The 25,810-nt window shown below is 41.3% G+C and overlaps 1 protein-coding gene across 3 annotated transcripts; it reads left to right on the plus strand.

Annotated features, from left to right (window-relative positions):
- Positions 1-16,814: 16,814 nt before the first annotated feature.
- On the plus strand, positions 16,815-25,810 carry SERPINA10 (serpin family A member 10). 3 transcript variants are annotated; one of them, XM_048306320.1, is made up of 6 exons: positions 16,815-16,911; positions 17,579-17,786; positions 19,807-20,571; positions 21,543-21,816; positions 22,511-22,658; positions 25,590-25,810. In XM_048306320.1, the coding sequence occupies exons 2-6, from the start codon at positions 17,729-17,731 to the stop codon at positions 25,779-25,781; spliced, it is 1,437 nt and encodes a 478-aa protein (XP_048162277.1). In that variant the 5' UTR covers positions 16,815-16,911; positions 17,579-17,728; the 3' UTR covers positions 25,782-25,810. The 3 variants fall into 3 exon arrangements, with proteins under 3 accessions (XP_048162277.1, XP_048162278.1, XP_048162279.1); XM_048306321.1 differs by lacking the exon at positions 17,579-17,786 and having other exon boundaries at positions 16,825-16,911; XM_048306322.1 differs by lacking the exon at positions 17,579-17,786 and having other exon boundaries at positions 16,859-16,915; positions 19,809-20,571.

Genomic DNA, 25,810 nt, shown 5'->3' on the forward strand with positions numbered 1-25,810 from the left:
TTATGTCATCATCAAAAACTATTGGTATTGACCACGACACTTGCTGAAAAGGAAGGAAGAAATTGTTTTAAATTCAGCTAGAAAAGAATGCCTTTTTTACTTGACTGTAAGACAAGGAAAGACCTAAACTTTGCCAGCATTTGGAGAGAAATGTTTATATTACAATGGAAGACTCCTGCTTAATACAAAGTAGTCAGCCAGAATAGCAGGTAAAATTATGAACATTCTTGCAAACAAAGCAGAAGTGGTTGTAATTCACCCTAAGTAAATATGAGATGGGAAGAGTTGGATCAAAATTGCAGGGTCACAGGAACCTGAAGCTTCTAATGGAGACAGCACTAGGAATGTGAAGATCTGCTTTCAACAAAAAAAACCTGCTTTCTGCACCAGAAACCTTTTATCATTCTTAGTATCAATCTAGCAGCAAATCTTCCTGAGTTTCTCGCAGCTTAAAGGAGAGCAGGAGGATCAAATCTGCCTTGAATCTGAAGATTTTCACCACATGTTGCCAATTTGACAGATTTAGATGGAGTTACTGACTTCTCACACGTGTATCCATCAGTAGTGAGAAGGAGGATGTAGCTGAATGGGAAGGTGAGGTATTTGGATGGCAATTACACAAGCATGCTGTCAGCTGAAATTCGTGGAAAACCTATAAGGAGGCTCTGGAAAATTAAAGATCTTTCAAATGCTGTCCTTTTACAGCCAAAAACATAAGTAAGGAGCACACAATAACCAAATCAGCTGACCCAGGTAGGGGGTGACAGGCACCTAGATAGAACATAGGGCAGCTTGATGGCTGGCTGGAAACCAGAATTCAGTGGACCTGCCTTGGCAACTGGTACCAGAAAGGGTACAATTGGCCCTGTTTTCCCTAAAGTTGCGGGGTTTGGAAGGAGATGAAATGGTGTCGTGTCATTGGCAATGACACTGGAAGCAGTCAAATGGCTTGGGAAGAGAACACAGCCTCAGCAAGGTCTTGTGTGCCCTCTGCAAAATTAAGAGCAAATGTGATTTTATCAGTCTTCTGCAAAGCATTGTCTCCCCTATTGCAGTCTAAGGGAAAGCCCCCTTTCTGCTCTGTGTTTCTAGTAAATACCCTCTGTTAACACAATGCTTAATGGTGGTTTTTGACTAAATACAGTCTCAGTATAGATGAATATATCAACAACCCATGGTATCAAAGGCAGGACTCAGAGTGACAGAAATGCATGTACTTTTCTGGCACCTTCCTGCACACTTCCCCATCAGTTTGGGTGGCTTTGTGGCCCAACGCCCACACAGGAGTAACTAACAAGGCCTCCTGCCTGACTGTAGGTTTCTCATCTCCCTGAAATACAGTTGCAGGGTGCAGCCTCAGTGGGGTCAGTCTCAGCTGTTATCACTCCTGCTGTTAACTGCTGTTAAGCAACGGACATCCAGCAAAGCAGCAGTAAAACCTTTAGGGGGTAGAGAGCTCAAAGAGGCGAGATCCTTAGTTATGTACTGAATTCCCTAGAGCTGCAGTTGAAAAATGGACATAATTGATTTTAGTAGGGTGATTCTGAGTTTACATCAAGAAGTGTTGAAGAAACAGAGGCCACAGCTGCACTAAATAGTGCTCACTCCCTGGTAAACCACTTTGTAGTGGATAAAGACATAAACATAGAAATACAGCATAGTAGGAGGAAAGTGGTTTTGCGAGAGGTTTGAAGATGAAGAGAATTTTCTCAAAGCTAAATCAGCTTTTGCAGGCTGTTAATCCTTATTTTTTGAAGGAGGTTCCTTCCTTTCCTACCCTTAGTATCTTGGTGCCCTCACAGATGTGGCCCCTCCATAAGCAGGATGCTGGAATTCTGGTTTCCTCACAAATTCCAGAGAAAAGAGCCCACAGGGGCAGTAGGAGGGAAGCACAGGAGCAGATACGCTGCTGCAAAGAACTAGCGCCTCACTGTTTGTGCTTCTCCTCTCACTGCATCTTTTATAGGATCTCTCCGTGTTTGTAAAACGTGTTGGGAGGTTACAGGGACAGTGAGTGGTGGTGATGAGGGGCGTCTGCCGTTCCCACAGGGGACTTCCTGTCAGTCAAGACCGGCGTCCAGGAGCCGTTTGCTAGACTTGCTTCATCAGGCAATAGCTCCTGCTGTATTGACATCGTGCTGTGATTTTCCACTGCAGGATTTGCCAGAGACAGTGTTAAGAAGAGGCAGGCACCACACTCAGCACAAAAGAGCAGCAGACAGCTTGCTCCCTGCCTACATCCATGCTGCGCTGTGCTGCTATGTGGCCCGTTCTCATCTCTCCCCCCCATCCACCAAGTCCTACTCTCTTAATCCTGCTCTCGTTGCTGCAAGCAACAAAACAGGTTTTCCTGATTACACTCACTCTCCTCATTTCCTCTCCGGACCAGCTCTTTTTCACAGCCTCCCACTCTCCCTCCTGCAGATTAACATTTTATCCCTCCCACTCGCCGGCACCGTTTGTTCGTGCAGGAGGGGAACGCTGCCGGCTCAGCTGTGGCGCCAGCAGGTCCTCCTCTCTCCTTCCCAAAAAATGCAGGGCGGGAATAAACAGGGTTCTCTGCCTTCCACAAACCATTTTGAGGGCACTCACAGCACACAGTGAGGGAGGCTGGGCAGAAAGGCAGAGCTTCAGGTCACTGGGCTATTGCCATTTGGTGTGGCGGGCAGTGTGGGGATATAAATGAGCCAGAGACGCATCTCGGGGGTAATTAATGACCAGGTTCATTAGGCATTGCCACAGCTGACACAGCTATAAAGTGTGAGGACGGAACTCACGGCCGTGCTTGTGGTGATCCCAGGTTTGGGTAAGCTGCTTGTCTCTTGGCCAGATGCCAGTCCTGTTTCACTGACTGCACCACGGCAACGCCATCGGCTGTAGCCCAAGAGCCTCCAAGTGCTCCGAGCGCCACATCCCAAGACTGCAACAGCCTCCTGGGCTCCCACCCTCTTCGTTGAAGCAGGCATTTAGGGTTTTGCTCGTTTTGCACCATCGCTAAGGCTGTACCTGGAGGTAGGGAAAAAAAGTCTCCTCACTTCCCACCCCACACCCTTCAGCCTCCCTACAAACAGGAGTCACGGGAAAAACTCCCTATGTACTGTTCAGGCAGGCATGATCTGATAGCTCTTGCCCAGCAGGAGGAAAGACACAGGTCAGTACAACCTCTAACTTCGCAAATACAGCAGTGTTGTTGTTGCTTGTAATGCAGCGACCTGCTTTGTGTCAAACTAACAGCACAGGCCTGGAGTCTCTGCACTTGTCAGGCTTTGCTAGGACCTGTCTGGGCCTGCCCGGGGTTTTGTTTCAGCTTCTTTGCTTGTAACAGTAACTAGCCAGCAATTGGATGCTATTACCTAATAGTAATAGGTTAATTTTTTCCTTTGCTTTGTATAATTGTATACAGATATTTCTGTAACCAGGAGGTACTAAGAACAAGGAGTTCTGCACAGAATGAAGTGTCTGTGGCCCTAGAATGAAGGGGCATACAGATGTGGTGGGATGATAACAGGGGACTGGAGAGTACAAGCACAGGATGATACTGGGCACCTCAGAGCCATGAACATCTTACCAGTGCTCAGTCACTGGTCATCAAAGCTTTGCAGAACTGGGAGCTGTGTGAAACCAGTTTGGGGCATAACTAGCAATTAGGAGAACAGAGATTGAGTACACAGTGTATGTAAAACACAGCACAGGTACTTTGTCCAGGTGTACTGTGGACCTGTGAAACAATGAAGGAAAGCAAGGGGAAGAACATGTGAGCAAATGTGTAACAGCAATCCCAAGCAGACCCCAAAGCACAGAGGTTACATCTGCCTCTTGTGCTCCTCCTGGCAAGGAAGTGGCCACCCCTTCCCTTAGGGCTGAAGCCATCAACCTGAGGAATGAGTGGAACAGAGAAAGGGTGAGCTAAGACAAGAGAATAGGGAACGTACTAAAAAGTTTGCATGTATAAATTTTAACCATACATAATCTGAAGAGTAAGTTTTAGTACTGTAACCAGGCCATTAATTCTTGGATAAAACTGTTAAGATTTTAAAAATACTACCAATAAATTATCATCTTTGCATACAAGGCATGTTTTTCCATCACAATGAGATTTTCAGTGTAAGAAAATGGTAGGAATTCAAGTCACCTACCTTGTTACTTGGATGCAAAACAAATTGGTAATATCAGCGAGTCCCCTGCACACCTGGGTAGGGCTAAGGGACAAAACCACCCTATGGTTTTCTTGCTTCCTAAATGAAATATGAAAAAACCCTATCCACTGCAAGGTAACACAGCATGCCAGCCATGGGAGGATGTTCCTGGAGGTTGCTGACAAGGGAAGAAGGGAAGAAGCTCATGAAATATGCAAGAGACTCATATACTGCATCCAGAAAGGAAATGGTAAATCTTCCCTGGATGCCAGCTTCTGTAATATTTGAAGCAGGAATACATCATGGGTTTACTCAAAAAGTAGTGTTTAACCACAAGATCAGCTTCACAGAGTGATACCAGAGGTCCCTTCTCTCAGTGCCTGGTTGATGGTAGAAGAAGAACCGATGTTTTGGAAAGAAAACATCCCCCCAAAACACCCCTTTGTAGTCAGTCGGTGAGCTCTGCCAAATGCTTCAAACCTTGTGGACCAATGGTGAACAAAAGGCAAAAGTTGGTGCAGCAGGGGGAGGAGGAATTAGAGGCAAGGAGACAGCTCTGGGTGGCAGTCCCGATTCTCCCCCAAAGACCCTCCCCTAGCCTGCCCTCCCATCAAGCCTGCTGCTGCATGTTGGGCCACAGGACATTCAGCTCTTCCCCACAGCTGAGCAGCAAGACCATGAAGAAGGCTGGTAAAGGGCCACATCACAGAGAGGCAAGGGGACACCCCCAGGCAGGAGGCTGACCCGCAGCCCAGGGACCCTCTGGGTGACTGCTCTGGGGATAACAGGCCCAGAGCTCTGTTGAGGAGATCTGTCCCACAGAACAGAATTTCAAACTGCTTTATTAGTCCAGAAACCAAAGAAAGCAGTACAACAGGCGTCAGTGGAACTCCTTTTCCTGTGCCTCCTTATCTTATCTGATATACTGATACTCTGTTACTCAGTCACTAGAAGTTTAGCAACTTGACCAAAAGCACTTTTTTTTTCCCCTGGATAGCTATAAGAAATAAGATTTCATCATTGTTTATTCTGTCTTATCTTCAGTAGCTGAGCCAGTCACCTACAGACTAGTGGAAGGCATCAGCATGCCTCTACTCACTGACAAAGGACAGCAGCTCACTGAGATGAGATGAAATCACAGCTAAAATCTCTAGTAGATTGCTTTCTTCATGGTTACATGAAAAACTATTTTAAAACAAATCTTCACAGCTGTAAATGACTGTCAGTCCTGTGACAGCAACACAGAAGTTGTTGTGGCAAAACCCCTGTGTGTTCATTCACGTGTCAGAGTGCCCAGCCTCTGACCAGAACTGATGCTGAAACATCCAGTGCTGTTGGTGTTGGGGCACTGAAAACCACCAGCATTTTTAATGACATCTTGTTTCAGGCCACACGTGAATGTGGTTGTGCAGGTTATTGGTTGTAGGAGACAAGCATGAGAATCTGGTTTTGTTTGTCATCGCTCCCTAGGCAATCTGGGTATAATTAGAAGCACTCATATTACAGCTTGATCTAGTTCTATCCATTATTTTATATCCCTGGGTTGGCTATGTTATTTACACAGAGAAGCTATTTGCCTGGTAAATGGTGCAGCTGAGAGATTATCAGACTACCTGTGGTGTTGAAATAGCTGGCTTCAAAGCACAGGAAATAACTGTTTAACTAATTTAACATGTTTGGCCACAGGTAAAAGTCTAGCATGACTTAATAATTATATAATATTTAAAACTTTAACAAAAGCTTGGGGAATTTATTTTATTTTATTTCTTGAGGGATTTATTTTTCAATATTCTCAAAATATATCCTGAGTTCCTCATACAGTCGTTGGGAAAAGACACGCTTCTGGAGTGGCTCTGCAGTGGAAATTATCTCAGCCTGTCATGCTGGGCATTGAGGGTGATGCCATCCCATGGAGCCCAGCAGCATCAGCCAGAAAAACCTGTCTAAGTCAGCAGTCTTCCCAAACAGGCAGATTGTGTATGTATTTTTCTTTGTTGAGTTGGAGTCCTTTGGTCACAGAAGAAAAACTTTCAAACTATTCCAGACTTCAGTAAAATATAAATGCAAAGTTCAAGAAACAAGGGTGTGTTTAAGCTGATGGCTGCAGAAAAGCTCAGCCTCTTTGGTTAGCACAGGAGATCATCTCACTCTGCTTCTGCCCATGGCCACCAGAAGTGGCAGTGCTGGGGCTGGACACATGAGGCCACTTGGGCAGAGAAAAGGTGGGTTTCCCTACAGGGAGGGCTGATGATAAACAGGAGTTCAGGTGGAAGGAGCCTTGGGGTTGCAGGTGTCAGCCTCACTGCCAGGCAGAGTCACTGACCACGATGCAAAAGTCCCAGTGTCATCCATTGGGTGTCCTTGAGTGTGCTGTCCTTTTTTTGGGTAGCACAGACAGGGACAGGAGGGGAAAGGAGAGATTTCCATGAATCTGGAAGTCTGAGGTCAGGAGTGTAAGTGTTTTTGCTGCCGTATTTGTAGGCATGATCTCCCCTGCAGATAAAATACCAATTTCCAAATTCCCCCTTTAACATGACCCAAGCAAAACCCACAATTTTTAGGATGGCTGAGATCACCTTATCGCTGCATAATCAAGAATAGACGCTTGAGGACAGCCAGTACATTTTGTTTCAGCTTAGCTCTGCCTGCCATGTGTATCATATTGTAACCAATGCAGGTCACATTTACCAACACAGGGCATATCTCCACAGCTCCAGAAGTGCATCAGGAAGAGATGAGTCTCACACCTGATGCAGTTGGGGAAGTGAACAAAACCACACATCAAGATAGCACAAAATCTGGACATTTTTGAGATTACGGCGAGACTGTGATGACAGCACTTTATAATATACAGATTTCTCCCCAGCTCAAATGCATCACTGTCAAGATGACAAAAGGAGCAGTGGGGTTTAGGACTCTGCTCCCTCCTGGCTATATCCCCACACCACTGAGCAGTGCTGGTGCTGCTTGATATGCCAGCAGGGCTCCCTAGGTGGGCTGTGCTCCACCAAGGCATGCTGTCTTCTCAGATTCCTTCCTGCTTTCGGGGTGACTGCAATTTGCCACCATTCCTACACAAACCCTGGCTAATGGGCAAAGCTACACAGTCCAGGTCCTTCCAGCTGTGCATCTGTTTGCTGAAGTCCTGGCACTCAGTCTCAGTGTCCTATTTCTTTCCTACAGATGCATCCACACACAGATACGCTTATACACACTGATCTTTACTGTATGGTTTGGGGACATCGAAGTGTTAACCACTGTTAGTATAATTAAACCAAATTAAAAGAGACAGTGGCTAAGGCACTCTCAGTGCACAGAGGAGGTTCTATAAGAAAATGCTTTGCTAGCTTATACCTTTGTTTTCTTCTCTCTCAGGGCAAATTTAAGATAATGCTCATGTTTGCATTGCAGTGAGCATGCTGACTCTGCACTGTTCTTCCACCCCAACTCCCTATTGCTTGATTTTAAACTAGGAGATAAAACTCTGGGTAAAGACTCCCTTGCACAGCTCATTTTTCTTTTCAGCAGAACTGAAAAAAGATGAGGCGTTTGCATTTCATGCATACTTAGGACAAAATTTCTAGCCTGGCTTCAACTTTTGCTTTTGCAACCTCATCTGTTAGAGCTTGTTTGCTTGCAGGCTCTCAGCATCATGCTATGGACTGGCCTCAACACCTATATCTATCACATCTACTTGAAAACACACGCTGTTACCAACATAAACTGCAGTATGTGCATAATTAATTACTAAAGTGGTCCTTGCCTGAGCAAGGGCAGTTAAACCCACAGCCAGCTCGGTGGAGTAATGGAGTTATGTCATTATACCACTGTCTCATACGGAGACTCTTTGTGCGACTTCTCCTGAGCAGCATGAGCTATACTGCTACAGGCACAGCTGTATTGGTGTAATTGCTCATACAGGGAGGCTCTCACTTGCTCAGCTCTCAGTGAGAACTCAAAACCCATCACACCATGGCAGGTCTGGTCATGCCAAGAGCAAGAGCTGCTCTGTAAGTCAAGTGTGGGAGTCACACAGCCACAGTAGCAGACCTACTCCTGTGGTGCTAGCTAGCAGTGGAAGCCATGAGTTTTGCAAGGCTTCACATGTTAAATTTTGTTCAAAAGGGCAGAAAGAGTTAAATTGATTTTCAAAAATCATATTTGGTGATGTGCTGAATCATTCCATTTTCCATTACACTAGATGCACACAAAACCAAGGTTCGGCTATGATCTAAAGGATTGGTTTAAAATGAAGTAGGTCTAGATTGAAAATTTCCTGTACAGAAACTTTTGTCCTGACATAAGAAATCTTTTTTTATTTGTCATCTGTTGAAGAGTTTAAGAGTTTAAGCTCACCCGAGAAGTCACTCATGCTGGAATGAAAGTTCACACAAGGATTTAGGATAGTAACGCTTTCCCATCATAGTTCCACTGCAATATTTCCTCAGGTGAACAGCCCGATGTCAGTTACAATCTACTGATGTAACAATAAAACATATCCACGCTAAAAGGACTGGTACTTTTCCTCCCCTTATTATTGCCACTTATATGTTTCTTTTCTCATATGAAGAACATCAGTTCTCTATTTTCAATGCTCTGTTTAGTTCTCCTGATCTTCTGCAGCCCATCGTGTTACACATTACCTGGGAGGAGCAATTTGATCTGGTACACAATAGCAGGAGGTGGAGCCTCTGAGCACATTGTCACACATGATCCACGTCACTCGTACACAAGTCTAAGAAGGAGTTGAGACAGGATATCTGGAGCATGTTAAAAGCAAAGACCAACCTGTATATGGAGTACAGGCAGGGTGGATCATCATTTGATCTGACCTCCCACAAGCATCAAAGTAGGTGCAATGATTATATCCTTCCTTTAGAATGGGAGCATCTTTGTGTCCAAGCTTAGATCTTCCAATGCCTACTATGGCTATGTTGTGCCTAAGCTGTAAGATAACTATGGTCAAGCTGAAGGTATGGGTTTGGGTGGCAAGTGTGTGAACCATGATGTTAAAAAGTAAAGTCTGTTCTCTTACAGTCTCCTGATAGAGTCCTCAATTCTGTGTGATTACTGCACTGTGTGTTCACAAGAGCACTTGTTTGCTTGTTGGTCAGAGAGAGCAAAGTCTTGTTAAATACAGCCAGTTGCTCAATAAAATGGAGCTGAAATATCTTATTCACCCTACGCTTATCTTCTACTGAACAGAAATGTTGGCTGACAAGAAGTCTGACCACAGGACTGACTGTCCTTTAGAAGGACAGTGACTGGAACTTGAAGACACCACTGCTCACTGAAGAAGAATGGATGGTGGCTTGTAATTTAAACCTCCTGTCAATGCAAATGCTTCCATGCTCATTACAATGCCAAAAAGAAAAATGAATACCTCCATCAAAAGCAAATTATATGATGCAGAACTCTTGCATTCATTCTATAATCACATGCTGACCAAGGTTACTATCATTTCCTATAGAGTGACTTCAGCGGGATCCAAAAATTGTTTCATTATATAGGGAGCAAAATAGGTGCTTTCAATCAAAAATGACTAAGAAGGAACATGTGACGATGCTAGATGAGGCCTTCTGGGAGGTAAGAAGGATATCTTGGATGTGTTCAGTCACTTACTCTGATCTGGCCACAGCCCCAGGAAGTGTCTGATGTAAGACTGCTCCCACACTGGAGACACCACTCTCTTTAAAGGAATATATAATACAGTGTATTATAGGCTTTTAAATGCTTCAGTTTGGCACAAAATCCTGACTGTAGGAGGCTGGGAATCTTTCCAAGAAAAGGCATAGAGAACAGTGCCGATATTGTAGTTATGGCTGTAGCACAGAAAAGCAAGACTAACCTACAGTTGAATCTCCAACAGGGTCCTGACAGTGAAGGTGCTTTGAGCTGACCCATGGTCCACATCCTATGGGAACACAACTTTCTACTCCAAGTGACCCAGAGAGTTACTGAGAGACTGCATTGTCCATGCCAACCATGTGGGAACAAGCTGGTACCAGCCAAGGAGCAGACCTCCAATGGCCAGTTATGTTTCATGGGTTGATGGAATCCTGGGCCGGGTTTTGAGGTTACTTTTTCTGAGCTCTGTTCAGTAAAGTCTCAGCTTTCTACAACCTTGATTGTCCTTTTCTTCTCTCCTCCTTCCAGCTGTCCTATCACCTTATAGAAATGGATTCTTACATAAAAACTGCTCATCATGAACGTATCTCACTACTCTTTGTTATCTCAGAAATTAATATTAAGGTTTCATCTACCTCTGACACATTGATGGGATCAACTCACCAGCATAAAAACAAGTATCTGAAAGCAAATATATTTGCACTTTTTTGGTACATACAAAGAGTTGTCTGGCCTGCAGATTCAGTGAAACCTCGTTTCCATAACTTCTCTGGTGCAGATTATCTGATGTCTGGCAAAGATGAGCTCATCACTTCCTCCCACAGTACAGGCTGTAAAAGTGCCTGCCCTGGATTAGCTCATTCAGCTTCATGAATTTGGTATGTTTCAGACCTTTATCGTTTTATCACAGTGGATGCAAGAAAAGAATACTTTCAAAATATATAAAATGCAATTGAGAGAAGGCAAGAGAGAGAGAATGAGGTAGAGAAAATATAACCTAAATCTCAAAAACTTCAAGCTGAAAATTTACTGATTCAAAGTTCAGAATTTGATGGCATTTTAATCAGAAAATATCAGGAACTGGGAAGACCAGTTCTGTAGTGGCCTAAAAGAAACCTCTCAAAAGAACTTTAAACTTAGTTCCTGGTTTCCATCAGGACTGACAGAGGTTCATGCATTTGCTCCATTTCCCAAATTTTTTTCCAATATAAATTATATTCTCACTAGCAATGTATGTGGATCCTTAAGAAGTTCCATTTCAAAGATGAGTAAGGTTGCTAAGTGACATTAAGCCTAAACCAAGGAAGTGAAAAATTAACACCTCACATCTGGCACTGCCCACATAGTAACTGCAATATTCTTATGAAACATAAAGAAAGCCATATTTGAGTCCCTGTACAGCTCATAGACAGAGGTTGCTCTCCACTTAATTATTTTGCTGTCTAAATAATTTTCCTTATGGGAAAGAAACAATGGAAATACTAGTTACAAATGTTCAAATTAGAGTAGATTTTTAGGTTAATATATCTTTTTCTGGAAATTGAATATTATATATACAGTTGAGCAATAGCCACAAATGTGCAATGTCTCTGGCCTTACACTTGAGACCGGTCATTATAGATGCCCCTTGTTTGTAGCAGCATGTAATTTATTATCCTTTTAACTCAAAATTCACAAGAACCATTTTGTTGCCATATAACAGCTTCATAATGTTATTTGGAGAAAATATTAATATTTTAAAGATTTGTTTATCTGCCTGTGCCAGTTTGGACAAATTTGGAGGAAAAATATTCTCTGATAGAAGGCAGGTTACAGCAGTGCCCTTGCCTCTCCACTTTAGTTTTACTTTTTCAGGTAGATACTGTCTTCAAAACATAGATACATAGATCACAACACTGATACTGTCTTCAAAAACCTCAGGAAGGGCCTGGCCACAGACCAGCACATAGAAATGAGTAGAACCAGAGAGGCACAGACACATTTCATGGAAGAACAGCTAGTGTAAAGTGCTGAAGCAGCTTAAACAAAGACACCAAGTCCTGTATGAAAACTATTTCCTGCTTAAATACTCCATGAGAGCACAGCCAGGTAGGTACACATTTTCCTGAGGAAGAAGAATATCCTGCTTTTGAATATCCACCCTATGCAGCCTCCAACAGGAGGAGCATGCTCAGTTCCAGGCCTGCAGCAGGTTACTGCACTGATATTTCTGTTCAAATGGAAAAACCCCAAAGAAACTCAAGTACCCAACCCCACAGTGCAGAACTCTTTGCCAGCCACTCTGGACAATGCAGTTAGCACTAACTTGCACTCATTTGGTACTTAGTAACCCTCAGCAAGTGCCAGAGGGCACCTTTTACATGTCTGCTGCAGAGGCCAAAGTGCAGAGATTTCTTCATTACACCACGTAATTGCTTCAGGCCAGACAGTCAAACACTGCATGTCCCAGGAACTCAGATTGATTATCACAGCAGTAAGGAGATGCATGTGCAGTGCATGTAAACATGGAATTTGGGTAAGAAATAGTGGTAAAATAGTTCATATTTCAAGTTCAGGTCATCAGAAGCCATTGATTGTAAAATTGTCTGCGATTTTGAAGGTGCAATAACAAGGATTTTCCCCTTAGATATACCAGTCTCCTAGGCACTTCGTAATTCCTGCCTTTCAAGTTGAATTTTTTCCAGAAATTTAAAATAGAAACGCACATATATTTCACATCTACTGGAGAAACTTTGAGATGCCCTTCCTGGAGAACAGAAATATCTACCAGTGCCATTTTTTTAAGTTTGTGTCTCATGCCTGCTTAAGTCCTGTGTCTCATGACACAAACTTAGTAAGGCACAGAGAAGGGCAGCTGTCCAAACACACAAAATTATCCTTCTTTCTATCTGAGAACTAAAGGTTCTGATGACACCTGCTGGCTCCATGGGGACTCAGCAAACACCAGCCAGCCTCTGCTAGAGCTCTTCAATACTTGCAGGCAAAAATGGAGGATAAATAAATTATTTTTAATTAAAATTTTTTATTGCTGCAAGTCAGAAAACCACAGGAAACAAGGCTAGGAAGTTTAAAAGGTCACATATTCCATCCCCTGGAAAAAAACAGGGTTTGTGCTACTTCCATCTACATCATGGATGGTTGTTTACTGAAAATTGATAGTACTTCTCTGGACACACTGTTACAATGTTTCATCATTTTTGCATTTCCTATAAAAGATTCCACATTAAGATGTCTTATTAACAGAAAGTTATACTTTTATTTGTGTGTTCAAGGACAGTTAGCACTTGACTGTGAAATTGAAAGCACAGTGGAGATACTTCAGCCCTGTTTATGAGATAGTACAGCTTTACTGCTTTGTCCACCCTGTACAGTAACACACCCATCTTACCCCAGGTGAGATGCAGGAATAGGTACCGTCCAAAGAGGCTTTCACTACAGGAATCCTGTCACATGGACAGTGCCATAGTTGTACAAAAGGGGTCAAGCTTAATAACAGTGGTCTGGAGCCACAGCTGCATCCTGATGATTTCAATTACATGGTGCATTCTTGGAGTGGGAGAAGCAGCAGTCACCTTGGTGAATCAGCTCGTTGACAAACTAAGTATGTTCAGGAGACTATAAAGAGCTGTTTTATAATGGTTGGAGCATGTTAGTTTATGTGTTATGAGTAATTTCACACTGAGACTTCAGAAGAACTACAGATCCCTGAAAATCACCCCCTGCACTATTCCTGGTATTTTGTTTAGTCTAAGAAACATGGAAGAGGTTAGATCACATTCAGCCTAAATATTTTCCTAAATTGACACTTTCTACCTTTATCCTTCTCATCAGACTCCAGCCTGGACAGTATTTCTGACTGATTTCAACTAGATCCCTCAAGACAGGTGTAAATACCCTGTGTCTGACCTTGAGAAATCAAATGTGTAGCCACTAGCTGGGGACAGAAATTTGCAGGGCCTTGAGTGAAACGTATCTGTTTAGTTATTACCTTGTTTGAGCAGGGCAAGAAACTCAGTTCCAAAAAATCTCTTACTGGGAAGCTGGTACAGATACAATTAATTAAACAACCCGTTTCCTTCCTGGAGCATGCTCTGAGCAGTGCAATCATGCCCATCGTATCTTATAGCCCACTTTGAATCTCAGCTGTGGTCAAGCTACAAACTGCTAAAATGGGTCACGGCATGTGGAACAGAGGCATTACTTAATGCAAGCACTATTGCTGTTCCAAGGAGATCATAATTAGTCAGCGCAGGGAACCTAATCTCCAAAACCCCTGAATATTAGGTTGACTGGTTGTTTCATGGTCACAGAAGGTTTCCTGAAACAGACTGAGGAAATTAAATAAGAGGAAAAGCAGCCACTGAAATAGAGTTGTTGCCAGCCCCACAAGAACGGCAAAAGGAAGAAAGGGTCTTACAACGGAAGCTCTCTATTTGGAGCAAGCAGCTGAATGTGCCTCTGCAGTATCTACCCCCAGGTACTCAAGAGTCACAGGGCTTTTTCAAACAGATTGGAGAGAACCGGGACGACATAATCACTGCCAAGTTTTTCAGAGTTGCATATGCATCCAAAACCAGTTGTCTATTAGAGAACAGACGGTCTTTGGCCCAACAGCTGGCCTATCAGTTGCCTGTTGCCCAGCCTCAGCACTGTGCTGGCACAAGCTCCCAGCAGAGACGCAACTGGGTAGCAGTGCACTTGTATTTGCCTTGCTTGTTCTGGTCTCAGAGGTGGTTTTTGTCCTAAACTGTGGAAAAGTGCAATTCTGCCAGAGTCACACACTGGCCACCCTCTCCCAGTAAATCACTCTGTGAACATGAATAGTTTGGCAGAGTGTTACCCATATGCTATGTGGAGTTTTATTGTTCAGAAAGCTCTGTTGAATCCAAAGAGCAACTGACAATATAAATAGGAGTTAGTGGGAGGAATACATTACCCCGGTAGTGTATGGTGGATACTCTCAGCAAGGTGTTACCTGGCAGAAAAATCTAGCAAGGGCTTTGTGAGTAACTAGAGAGGAAGACAATTCTCTCAGATCTCTGTACGTAGCCAATACATCTCATAACAGCCTCCTTTTTCCTCTGGGTAAAACAGGATTCATATGGGCTTTGTGGTCCAGCAAAGATTTAGCCTAGAGATTCAAAGACTTTAAGATTTCATCAAACCCTTATTTTCAGTACCATCTATAAAAAATCTTAATCTTTTAAATATTAAACATCATTATCGAGTGTCTTAACTCAGCTGCCAGCAGTGACCACATGTGTCAGCGTCCTGGTGTGAGGAGGAAGAGGCTTGGTTGCTACTGGCATTGCAAATAACTGCTGATTTTGCTGAGCACAAAAGCCAGGTCTGTGTGCATCAGGTTTTCCCTGTATTTTCCTTTGGGCCACAACCACAGTACCACAGTCTCCAGAAGACACAGATTCAGAGGCACACTACAGTAATGCAGCTTTGTTCAACCATATCAGATGCAAATTTCTTCCATGCGATGAGAAGACATTTCAATTTCAAATCCAACTGAATTAACCAGAAGTAGATATAGACTAGGAAGACTAGGAAGTAGAGGAAAAAAAAGTCCAATCACCTGGACAGAGAACAGAAGTTCTGAAGTCACTGGGGCATTCACAGAGGAGCTTTTCATGTTTAGGCAATAGACTGCCTGATGTTAGAGCAGGGCCTTCCCTTCATAACCCCATCTTATTTTCCCATGTTCTTTAATACAGTGCCTACACTGGGGGCTTATTATGACTGGGATTGCTTCAAAAAGGAAGAATATTTTTAATTAATTTAAACCAACAAGAATTTAGAAGCTAGAACCTGTGACCCCTCTGCTGAGCTTCTTAAGAGCATAAACCCCACAACTGCCCTCCAATAAGGTGTCCTTGCAACAAGGACATAAATCTGAACTTTCAGTTCTTAAGCCTAATCAATCAAATCAATCAAGGCTAATCCTAATCAAATCTTGCATTTTGTAAGCAAACACTCTTATTGAAGAAATACTCATCAGCAACAAACAAAAGCCTTTTTTAAATTGAGTCCTGGATGCCCTAATCCTTTATGGGCTTTCTAAAACATCCAATACATCCACTCAGACTGCATATAATATTTATTTTTTTTCCATTCAGTGGAAAATTAGAAACTAGTACCCTTATCTCACATTTTAAAGCCAAATTATTTTTCTTTTACAATCCAAATCAAAATTAAGTGCTCTTATTTCATTTGGGAGTATTTTTGAAAATAATTTAGGAGTGTGAGGAGAAGATAGGGAATTCCATGTTTATGTTTTATCTGGAATTGGGTCAACAATCAAAATAGTGAAGAGTTTAGACCATCCCACGTTACAGAAATTGTTGAATAAACTATCTGTCTTAAATAATGTGCCTTGCCCAACTAATAAGGCCCAAGACCCAAAGCCAGCCTTCAAATCTGTTCAAGCAAGAACCACAGAGATTCAAAAAGTTTATTAATGCCTCCCATAGCTCTGTATAACTTTTTTGGGAATATCAGCTTGGCCCACTTTGTATTTAATGGGAGAAACATCCTTCAGCGGCTATCAGGCAGTTGATGTTGGCAGACTGATACGTCACCAAATTTCTGGCACACTCTTCGAAGCGGGAGTGGAGTCCTGGCCTCTCCTCTCAAAGCATGGCCAAATTGCAGGGCGAGGGAGCTGGTAACACCCCTACAAATGTTCTGTACCTTCTCCCTCCCCCCTCCCTCCCTCCCTTGTGCTCCCCCTGCCTTGGTGAATATTGTAAGGGGGTAATTTAAGCAGAATTGGATACTGCTTCCACCACTGAGTAGCTCAGAGCCTGCCTGAAAAATAATCCTCATAGGCTACTGGATGTGTGGGGCCACATCCTGCTAGGGTGCTGAAGGGCTAAATGAAAAGAATTTATTGTTTTCTTGTTTCTCATGAAAGACAGAACATATTTACTGGAATATAGCCCTACCTTATTATGTCATTTATATGAAACACATATGCAGTGTTTATAAAGCAGTTAATTTATAACAGACAAAACCAGATTATCAGTCTTTGGAAGAGCAAATATTTGATCAAAAACTTCTAAATGGGACAGACATCTTCACTTCAATTTTAAACATAGCTGATTGAGAAAAGTAACAGAAGAGCTACCTAATAGGCAAGGTAAGATTTATATGAAGCATTTAGATTGTAAAGGAAAGATTATTATATTTATATATATATATATACAATTTTATATTTTTATCAATGATTCTCTAGATGTGATGTTTTAAATGGCTGCAGATCTTAATCAGCTTCTAATGTATTTTTCTCTTGCTCTAATGCCTTCAGAAGAAAAAGGCATTTGCACAAGAAATTTCTTTCTTTGATATTGATATTACTAGAAATAAATATTTCTTAAAACGGAAATAATGTTCACTTTGCTCTAAAACACATTTATTAATTAACTGTCTGCTCTGCACATAATGTGAGTTGTCTAAAATTAGCAACAAGCTTCAATCAGGTCTAAAAATACGAGTCTATAATGTACATAAATCCCATTTTATTGTTCCCAGTTCTATTGTTTTTACCAGTTCTATCTTTACTAGCTCTATTAGTGAAGGTGAATGATACAGCTGCTGTAATGTTAAATTTAAATGTTTGCAATCTCAGATTTGCAGTGATTACTTAGTGCATCTGCAAGGTTCTTATTCCCATGATGTTCATTACACCAAAATCAGTAGCATTTGTGTATGTGTTTGCCTGAGGATGCAGGAATATTTTCTTGAGTGTTGAAAGGTTTGGGATGTACCTGTAAACAAGAGCTTCTGTGTTTGTCCTGCCCTTTCAGTCCAAACTCTATCTGTGCTGGGAAGGCAGAGCCCTCTAGAAGACAGCTCAGCACTTGGCCCAATCAGTCCCTTCACATCTCCTGGGGAAGCTGCTGGCCACTTGAGCCAAGCACTGTCCCAGGCCTCCCAGAGAGAGACACAACAGTGACATGTGCCAAACGCAGCACTGCCAGGCATTGCGCAGGAATTGCACTGTGCCTAGAAAAGGTGAGCGAGAGCTTGCACTCTGCAATGCCTAGTGAGCAGTTAGGCCTGATGCTCTTTCAGAAGGAGGGACTGCTGCTGCAGAAAATCCCTTCCCTGTGATTGAATATGATCAAAAGCAAAATTCTGCAATCCCTGCCTCTTTGCCAGAGCTGACTCTGCAGTGTCCAGAGATGCTTCTTCAAAGTAGGGATGACTCCCAGAGGAAAGAACCTCCTTCTTTGCTGCCAGGGCAGGTGCAGCATTGCAGCAGGAACAGGACCTCTGTGCCTGTGTTACTTCCCACCAAAGTGGGTCACTGCATAAGCAGAAGGAATGCCCAGCAGTTACTGCCATAGCTTTGAACTGCGCAGCTTCAGCCTGCCGGGGGACAGTATCCCAGCATTCCCGAAGTCGCATGCACCACTTGACCAGCAAAGGCAGGAGCTGAAGTCAAGTCATCCCCTTCCCTACTCCAGTCCCGCACAATCCAGACACTGGGAATCTCATTAAAAATAAATCAAGGGTTAATGGGAAAGAAAAATAAAGAAAAAAAATATTCACAACCTATTTGCCACATATTTTACTCTGTTCTCTGTCTGCCATGCTCTCTAGAGCAAGCACAACATTCAGCAATTTCACTCCTCCCGATTAAGTCATGACAGCCCATCTGTGTTGCACCAAGTACAGAACGTGACCTATTATCTCCAAAGAAAATAGCACAACACCTGACTGCCAAAAGCACCTCGTGACTTGGCACCCAAATGTCTCAATACTCACATCAACATACCTTTTCAGGACTAACTCCCACAGCCTGAATCAGCCAACTGTGAAATTCAGCTGAACTCTGAATAAATTGGATAAAACCAGCTTTCCCATATGCCAAATCACAAATTATACAATGACCATAATTTGCTGTTACAGATCCTCTTTTTACAACTTAAAAGGAGTAGTTAGCAGTTGCCATGTGATTCTAGACTGTTGAATCACTTACTACTTTAATGACGGCCATATAATCCATCTTTTCATCTCATTTATCCCTTTGCCCACTGCTATATGAAAGGAATCTGTGCAGGTTTGGTGGTCTTGAACATCCTGTACAATTTACAATGGGAAAAAGCATCCCCAAAGATTGTGGCCATTCAAAATTTTTCCATAAGGTGCAATTCAACACTGCTGTATGGGAGAGAATTAATATATTGCTTTAATGGAAAGATGGATGATAATTATATTTGCATTTTATGCTTGAAAAGTGCATTTCATTTGCAAATTTACACAATGTCCGATGCTAAGGTTTGCCTGAGGTGTCCTGTAAGATGTGCCTAGTTTTCTCCAAACATTTTGTTGGCCAGGTGAGAGACCCTGTATTAACTTCACTCAGAAATCAAAACTTGTGTAAAATACTTTATTTTTAAGCATAGAACAACTGCTTCATCCTTGTGCTATTTGACATTGAAGCATCTATTGCTAGGCAGGAGACAGCACCAATAAACCTACTTCAGCATTTTCTGGAAAGCAAGGTGGAAAAGAGCAGGGAATGCTATGGCATGTGATCAGGAGAACAATCTGAATGTAGTAATAAACAGTCTATAGCAGAAGGATGAAAAGTGAGATGGAGTTATGAAAGGCAATCATGTTGTTTCTACCACATGCTGCCTAGAATTCTTGTGCTTAGAGATGACATCAGTTTCACAGGAGCAGAAGCTGCAACACAGTATCTAGCAAGTCCATTTTTCATCTTTGAGCTGCATATTGTGCTTGAAATCTGGGTTTCATTTTGTAAAGGGAATACAAGTGAGCAAGGGAAAATCAGTGAACTACTCCTGATGTGAACCACCAATAACAGAAGATTGCGATACCTTTTCTGGATTAATTTAATGATGTTGGAAGCTTCTCTTTCACTGATCTAAATCTGAATTTTCAGATAGGAACCAGATCTTAGGTTTAGAGTAGAAGATGCAGAAAGATCACTTCACTACCTATGACCTTTTGCATTGTGAATGGAAGAACAAACTAAAAAGTCATTTTGTTGACTTTTTTCTAGGGAAAAAAAACAAACCAAAGAGCTCATTATTGGATGTCAACATGAAAACAGGTATCTACATACTTCTCTTAAGTGAAATATGTTTTGAATTCATCAAGGCTGATATCAAACCTAAATTTCCAAAGGAGGAAGAAGAGAGTAATTTCTTGGAAAGAAGTAACAATGTCAGTATTTCCAGAGAGTGGTATCATCACAAAAATATCTCTAAGCCTTTTGAAGACCAAGGTTTTGAAGACCAAAGTCTTGAAGACTTCACTCTTCACAACTTTACTGAAAAGAATGCAAATTTTGGATTTAACCTCTACAGAAGAATTGCAATGACACATGATAACAATGTAATCATCTCTCCCCTTTCTGTATCAGCTCTCATGGGTGTCTGTATGCTGGCAGCTAAAGGAGAAACATACAGACAAATTGTAAAAGGTCTAAACCTCCATGCTGTGAAGGACAGAGTGGATCAGCAACACTTATCAGCTTTGTTTAAACAACTGATAGGTAACATCACAATCAATGAAGAATTTCTCCTTGTGCAAGGTACTCTTTCTTTTATTCAAAAGGACTTCAAACTCAAGGAGTCTTTCCTGAATTTATCTAAGCAGTACTTTGACATGGAATTCCTGAAAGTGGACTTTTCAAACTTCACACAGGCAAAACTTTTCATAAATCAAAACATTAACAAAAGGACCAAAGGAAAAATCACAGGGCTTTTTGAAGAGCTGGACCGCCATAATAAACTGGTGCTTGTCAACTACATTGTCTTCAAAGGTAATTGCTGTTTTCATTTTGCAAAATAATTATTTATTAGAAGAATTAAAACTCTAGCTTAAGCTACATTAGGAGGAGTTTAAATGAATTTAGATGTCCTGTTTTCCCTACGTCTCTAAGTTTACTTTCTTCTATTAAGCTTATTTAATAGGAAATTATTTTTCATGATAGGGAACCACCATTCTTCTATGCTTTCTTCCATACAATAGCCTCAAAGAGAACAAAAAGCCCTGTATCAAACTATCTCAGTCCATCTCCAAATTATCCCTCTTTATGACTAGAAACCATGTTTTATTTTCGTTCACCCATTAAAATGAAAAAGTCTTAATCAGAGTAGTCTTGAATGCTGGATACTGGGCATAAAATCATGGATTGATTTAACATAGTACACAAAATCATTGAAACAAAAATAATTTCTCAATTTCCATCAAGAATTATCTGCCCCAGAGGAACCCAAGTACCTTACAGGGGGAGGGAAAGAAATACCAGTGATAGGCGGGAACCATTCCGTGGAGAGGTCAGTGCATTGCTAAACCCCCATCCGAAATATTGGATCATTAAATGAAATACAAGATATTGAACAGCTGGTAGAGATTTTAAGAGAAGGTTACATGTTAGGGAAGGTCAGATGCTCACCAGGTATTTAATAAACAAAGAGAACATAAATTCTGAACTTGGGTGGCAACTAACCAACCTTAGAAAAATATTTCCCGTCTTTCTGTGCAAATGAAGAAGTTTATTTTGTGGATTACTTTGGTTTTTTTCTGTAAAAAAAATTATATACAATAAACATAAAATAACATAAAATAAACACAAACATGAAATTGTCATTCACTTATCCCAGACACAATTGACAGCCACTTCAACTGGATACATAAAATATCCTATGGTTTTTTAAACATTTCAGAACTTTTTTTTGTAAACAAACCTAAACACATGGAATTATTTAATTTCTTTCTTTCTTTCCGCAGGCAAGTGGGTCTATCCATTTAATTCCAAATTCACAGAAATGCAGACTTTCCACATAAACAAATACAGAAGTGTACAGGTACCCATGATGTTCAGGTCAGACAAAATTAATTCAACTTTTGATGAGAACTTAAGATGCACTGTGATAAAGATACCTTACAAAGGGAATGCCCACATGCTGATTGTTATCCCAGAAAAAGGGGGAGACTACATTTCAATTGAAGACCATTTGACTACAGAGCTTGTGGAATCCTGGCTTGGAAACATGAAAACCAGGTATTGCTTTGACACCCATGGGGCCCTAATGTCTTTAATGTCTACTGCAGCAAAGCAACAAAGCCCAGCAAAGATTATCTGGTCTTCCTAAGCCTTTTACCATGTTAGCATCTCTGTGGCAAGAGGTATCTACAGAGTAGAGGTTCTTTAATAGCCTATCCACAGCCAAAGTGGCATGTGAAAGTTTCAACTCTAAGGGACAAATCTTTGACTCATCTCAGTTAAAAATGTCTCTCTGAGGGCATGAGTCTTTCCATATTCTTCTTCCTTAGGTCTTCTCTCTCCTTAAATTTAGCACTGCCAAGCAAAATCCACAGTAAATCTAGACATTTATTAAACATTTTTTACCATGGAAAACCGAGAGGAATTGATAAATTTGAATATAAAAATGCAAACACAAATGATCCCCATGAAACATAGTTCCTGAAGTGACAATTCTTTCCACCAGTCAATAAATTAGTGTGTCTCCCTGGTATCAGGACACTGTAACTGTTGGTGGAAGTATTTATACAGAGAAGGACATTATTTCTAGCATCACTGGCAGTCAGATTAGAAATTATTTTCTGCCAACCTAAATGCCAGCAGAGAATCTTCAGTTTTCTTCCCTTCTTTTTCAGTGTAAAGCTTAATTCCTGTGTGCATTTCAGCAGTCAAGTGACCTACTGTTTGCATTGAATTTTATTTTTTTTAACAGAAAAGTGGATATTTCATTTCCAAAGTTTAAACTAGAGCAAAAATACAAAATGAAGAAACTGCTTCAAGGTCTTGGAATTAAAAAGCTCTTTACACATTCAGCAGATCTTAGTCATCTGACAGATCACGAATATGCAGCAGTTTCACAGGTAAGCCTTCTAAAATGATTTGCTGTTTGGATTATAATAGTATATAAATGGCCCAGCCAAGATGGTCATATAAATTTATAGAGACACCACTAGCAAAGTACCTCACCTGCCAGGTATTTGCAATCTACCCATCCTAATCAGGACAGATCCCACTTCAGGTATGAGGTGTCTAGAGGTAAGGGGCAGTGACATCTCATAGGTGCTCAACGACTCCCAAAGCTAACCCATCACAGGAGAAAAGCTCTGCCTCAAGAGGAATATGGTTGGCAGGGAATGAGCACAATTTCACAAAAACTGTGAACAAGAAAGACGTTGTAAATAACAGTCAAATGAGAAAACCCAGGGCAAGGAAGGAAATTCAAGGAGAGAACTCCTCATACACAGTCCAGAGAAAGGTAAACTTCTCAAAAAATAAAGAACTTTAGAAAGTTTAAATAGTAAAATCTCAAAAAGATAACGGTGAGAAAGAAAAGTCAAAGCAATCCTGCTTTTCCTTCTGCATACCATGGAAGAGAAAAAACAGAATCTCACAGTAAAGGATTGGCACAACAGAGCTGTACTCCGACCCAAACAGATGTTCCACTTCATATGCTGAAACTTTTAAAGAACTTTTAAACAGGTAAAGGCAAGGGCAGTGAACGGCCAAGAAGATAGGCACACAGCCCCGAGGACGAAGGGATATTTTGTACCACTGTTTAAGGGAGAGCATAGATGAATTTCAGAAAACTGATAAAAAACAGAGGCAGAATGAGAAGCAGAAAAGAATGAAAAACAAAGGATTTGTCAATCACATCAGTATCAAGAAGGAACAGGTCTATGTGACCAGAGATGTCTTACAAAAAAGAAACTGCTAGTCTATAGAAAAGACAGAAATTTGCTGATGATAGAAAATTAAAAGGCATGGTCAAAGAAAGGAGCTGAAAGACATAAAACACAGAGATAATTGTGCCCACAAGAATGGAGTGTGTGGAACTAGATGAAAAGCAATTAATTTTAAATAGAAATTCATACATTACAGTAAAAGTAAAAAAATTTATGAAACAAATTGAAGTTATAAACAAGACCCAAATGAAATTAATCTGGCACAGGATTTAAAAACATAGCTTTACAAACTTACGTAAGGAAATTGTAGCATGCAACTGCTTGTGGTTGTGGAGGGTTGTATGGCACTGACAATCCAGGACTGTTACTCCAGGAGAGGCTTCCCAGATTCACAGAATGGTGAAGGTTGGAAAGGACCTCTGGAGGTCACCTGGTCCAAATCCTCTGCTCAAGCAGGATCACCTAGAGCAGGTTGCTGAGGACCATGTCCAGACAGTTTTTGAGTATCTCCAAAGAGGAAGAATCCACAATATCTCTGGGCAACCTGTGCCAGTGCTCAGTCACCCTCATATGAAAACCCATTTGCTGATGTTCAGAGGGAACCTTCTGTGTTTCAGTTGGTACCCACTGCCTCTGGTCCTGTGACCAGAGGGCGCCAACAACAAGCCTGGCTCCACCTTCTTTGCAGCCTCCCTTTGGGTATTTTTACCCTACAAGAAAGAATCCTTCTGGTGCTGCTCTTACGAGTCTCCCTACACCAAAACCTTATAGAAGCCTTTGTGATTAGCCAGTTAATAGGGTGGTATAATAAACACTTTTATATAAGTTTCAAAAACTCTAATGCTTGACCTACGGGTTTTCAAAATTGTGGTGGCTTAACTAAACAACCTTTCTGGGAAGATGTAACATCCTAAAAATAAATATTTAATTTTTTGGATATTAATTATCCAATTATTTATTATCCAATAATTATCCAATTAATTATTTTTGGATATTAATTATTAATAAATAATTAATATTTAATATTAATGGATAGAATTGCAGTAATTTTCAGCTTGGTATAAACTATTTTGCTTGGGAAATAGTTTGGAAATATAGTTGGGAAAATAATAGTTGGGAAATATACTGGCAATCTGCAGCACTTTTCTCCCTTCCTCTTGATCATGTAACTTTCATGCTGATTCTCAGCAGTTAAGTCTATTGTGTTATGAAAAAAATCACACTTTTAACAGGAGATGCTAACTGATATTAGAAGCAATATGTGCATCAGCTACAAAGTGCCAGAGGAGCATCCTGTCCCTGAGAATTGTGAAAGACAAATTTATTATTTAAGAATATGTAGCAGAAAGCTCAATACTGGTGAAGTCCTTCAACTGTTTTTCACATAAGTAATTCCTAGAATTAGGAGTTCAGGAGCTGGAAATCCACTAGCTGAGCAGGCAGTTCACCAATACAGACACAAACACAGCAGAAGCAGTCAGAGGTATGCACAGGCTGAAAGAACAAAATGGAAAAGATGAAAAAATGAAATATCAGATTCTGCCATGCTGCAATTTCAGTGGGAAGGGAAGGTCCTCAAACTCAAACAGGACTGTACCTCATTGCTGTACATATTTGGTCTGTGCTACCAAATGCACAAATCAGAAATATACAGGGGGAAAAGCCAAGATTGGTGCATTTTCCTAAGCTCTCACAATATCAACTGTGAATGACATACCCAGCCAGGCAGTGTGTGTGACTGGTGAAAACACACTTCCTACTTTTTAGAAACTCCTTTGCACACTTACGTGTCATAGAGGAGCACTCTATATAAATGCAATGGTTGCTTCACGCAAAAGCCCCAATCTCTAAGTGAGGTCTGTGCTCAGAGATGTGGAAAAGTGCAATGACTCCTGAACTAGCATCCACACTGAGAGCACTGTGGGCATAGTGGCTGTGCTGACTCCTCTGCTGCTGAAGTAGACAGCACATGGCTCTACCAGTCTAATAGATTGCACTGACCTCCTCATTTTAATCCTTAACAGAAGACTGAATGCCTTCACCTGGTAAAATACTTTTCATGCTAGTACTTATTTCTGTCACATATTTTATTCCTACCTTGCACTTCAGGTTGTCCAAAAGGCAGTTATTGAAGTGGATGAAGAAGGAACTGAGGCTGCAGCAGCAAGTGGGTCAGAAATAACTGCATTCACGGTGCCTCCTGTCATCAAAGTGGACCGACCATTCCTTTTCATGATTTTTGAAGAAACTTTTAAAACATTACTGTTCATTGGCAGGGTGATTGATCCAACAGAAATGTGAATAAAGGTAATAGTTTCTATTCTTTGGTA

Source organism: Corvus hawaiiensis, chromosome 6, assembly GCF_020740725.1.
Source record: "Corvus hawaiiensis isolate bCorHaw1 chromosome 6, bCorHaw1.pri.cur, whole genome shotgun sequence".
NCBI lineage: Eukaryota > Metazoa > Chordata > Aves > Passeriformes > Corvidae > Corvus > Corvus hawaiiensis.

What these genes read in the sequence shown, in the direction of transcription:
- SERPINA10 (XM_048306320.1), top strand. Translation starts at nt 17,729, where the DNA reads ATGTGCCAAACGCAGCACTGCCAGGCATTGCGCAGGAATTGCACTGTG. An exon ending in TTGCACTGTGCCTAGAAAAG is followed by an intron (nt 17,787 to 19,806) that starts GTGAGCGAGAGC and finishes ACTTTTTTCTAG; the next exon opens with GGAAAAAAAACAAACCAAAG. An exon ending in CTTGGAAACATGAAAACCAG is followed by an intron (nt 21,817 to 22,510) that starts GTATTGCTTTGA and finishes TTTTTTTAACAG; the next exon opens with AAAAGTGGATATTTCATTTC.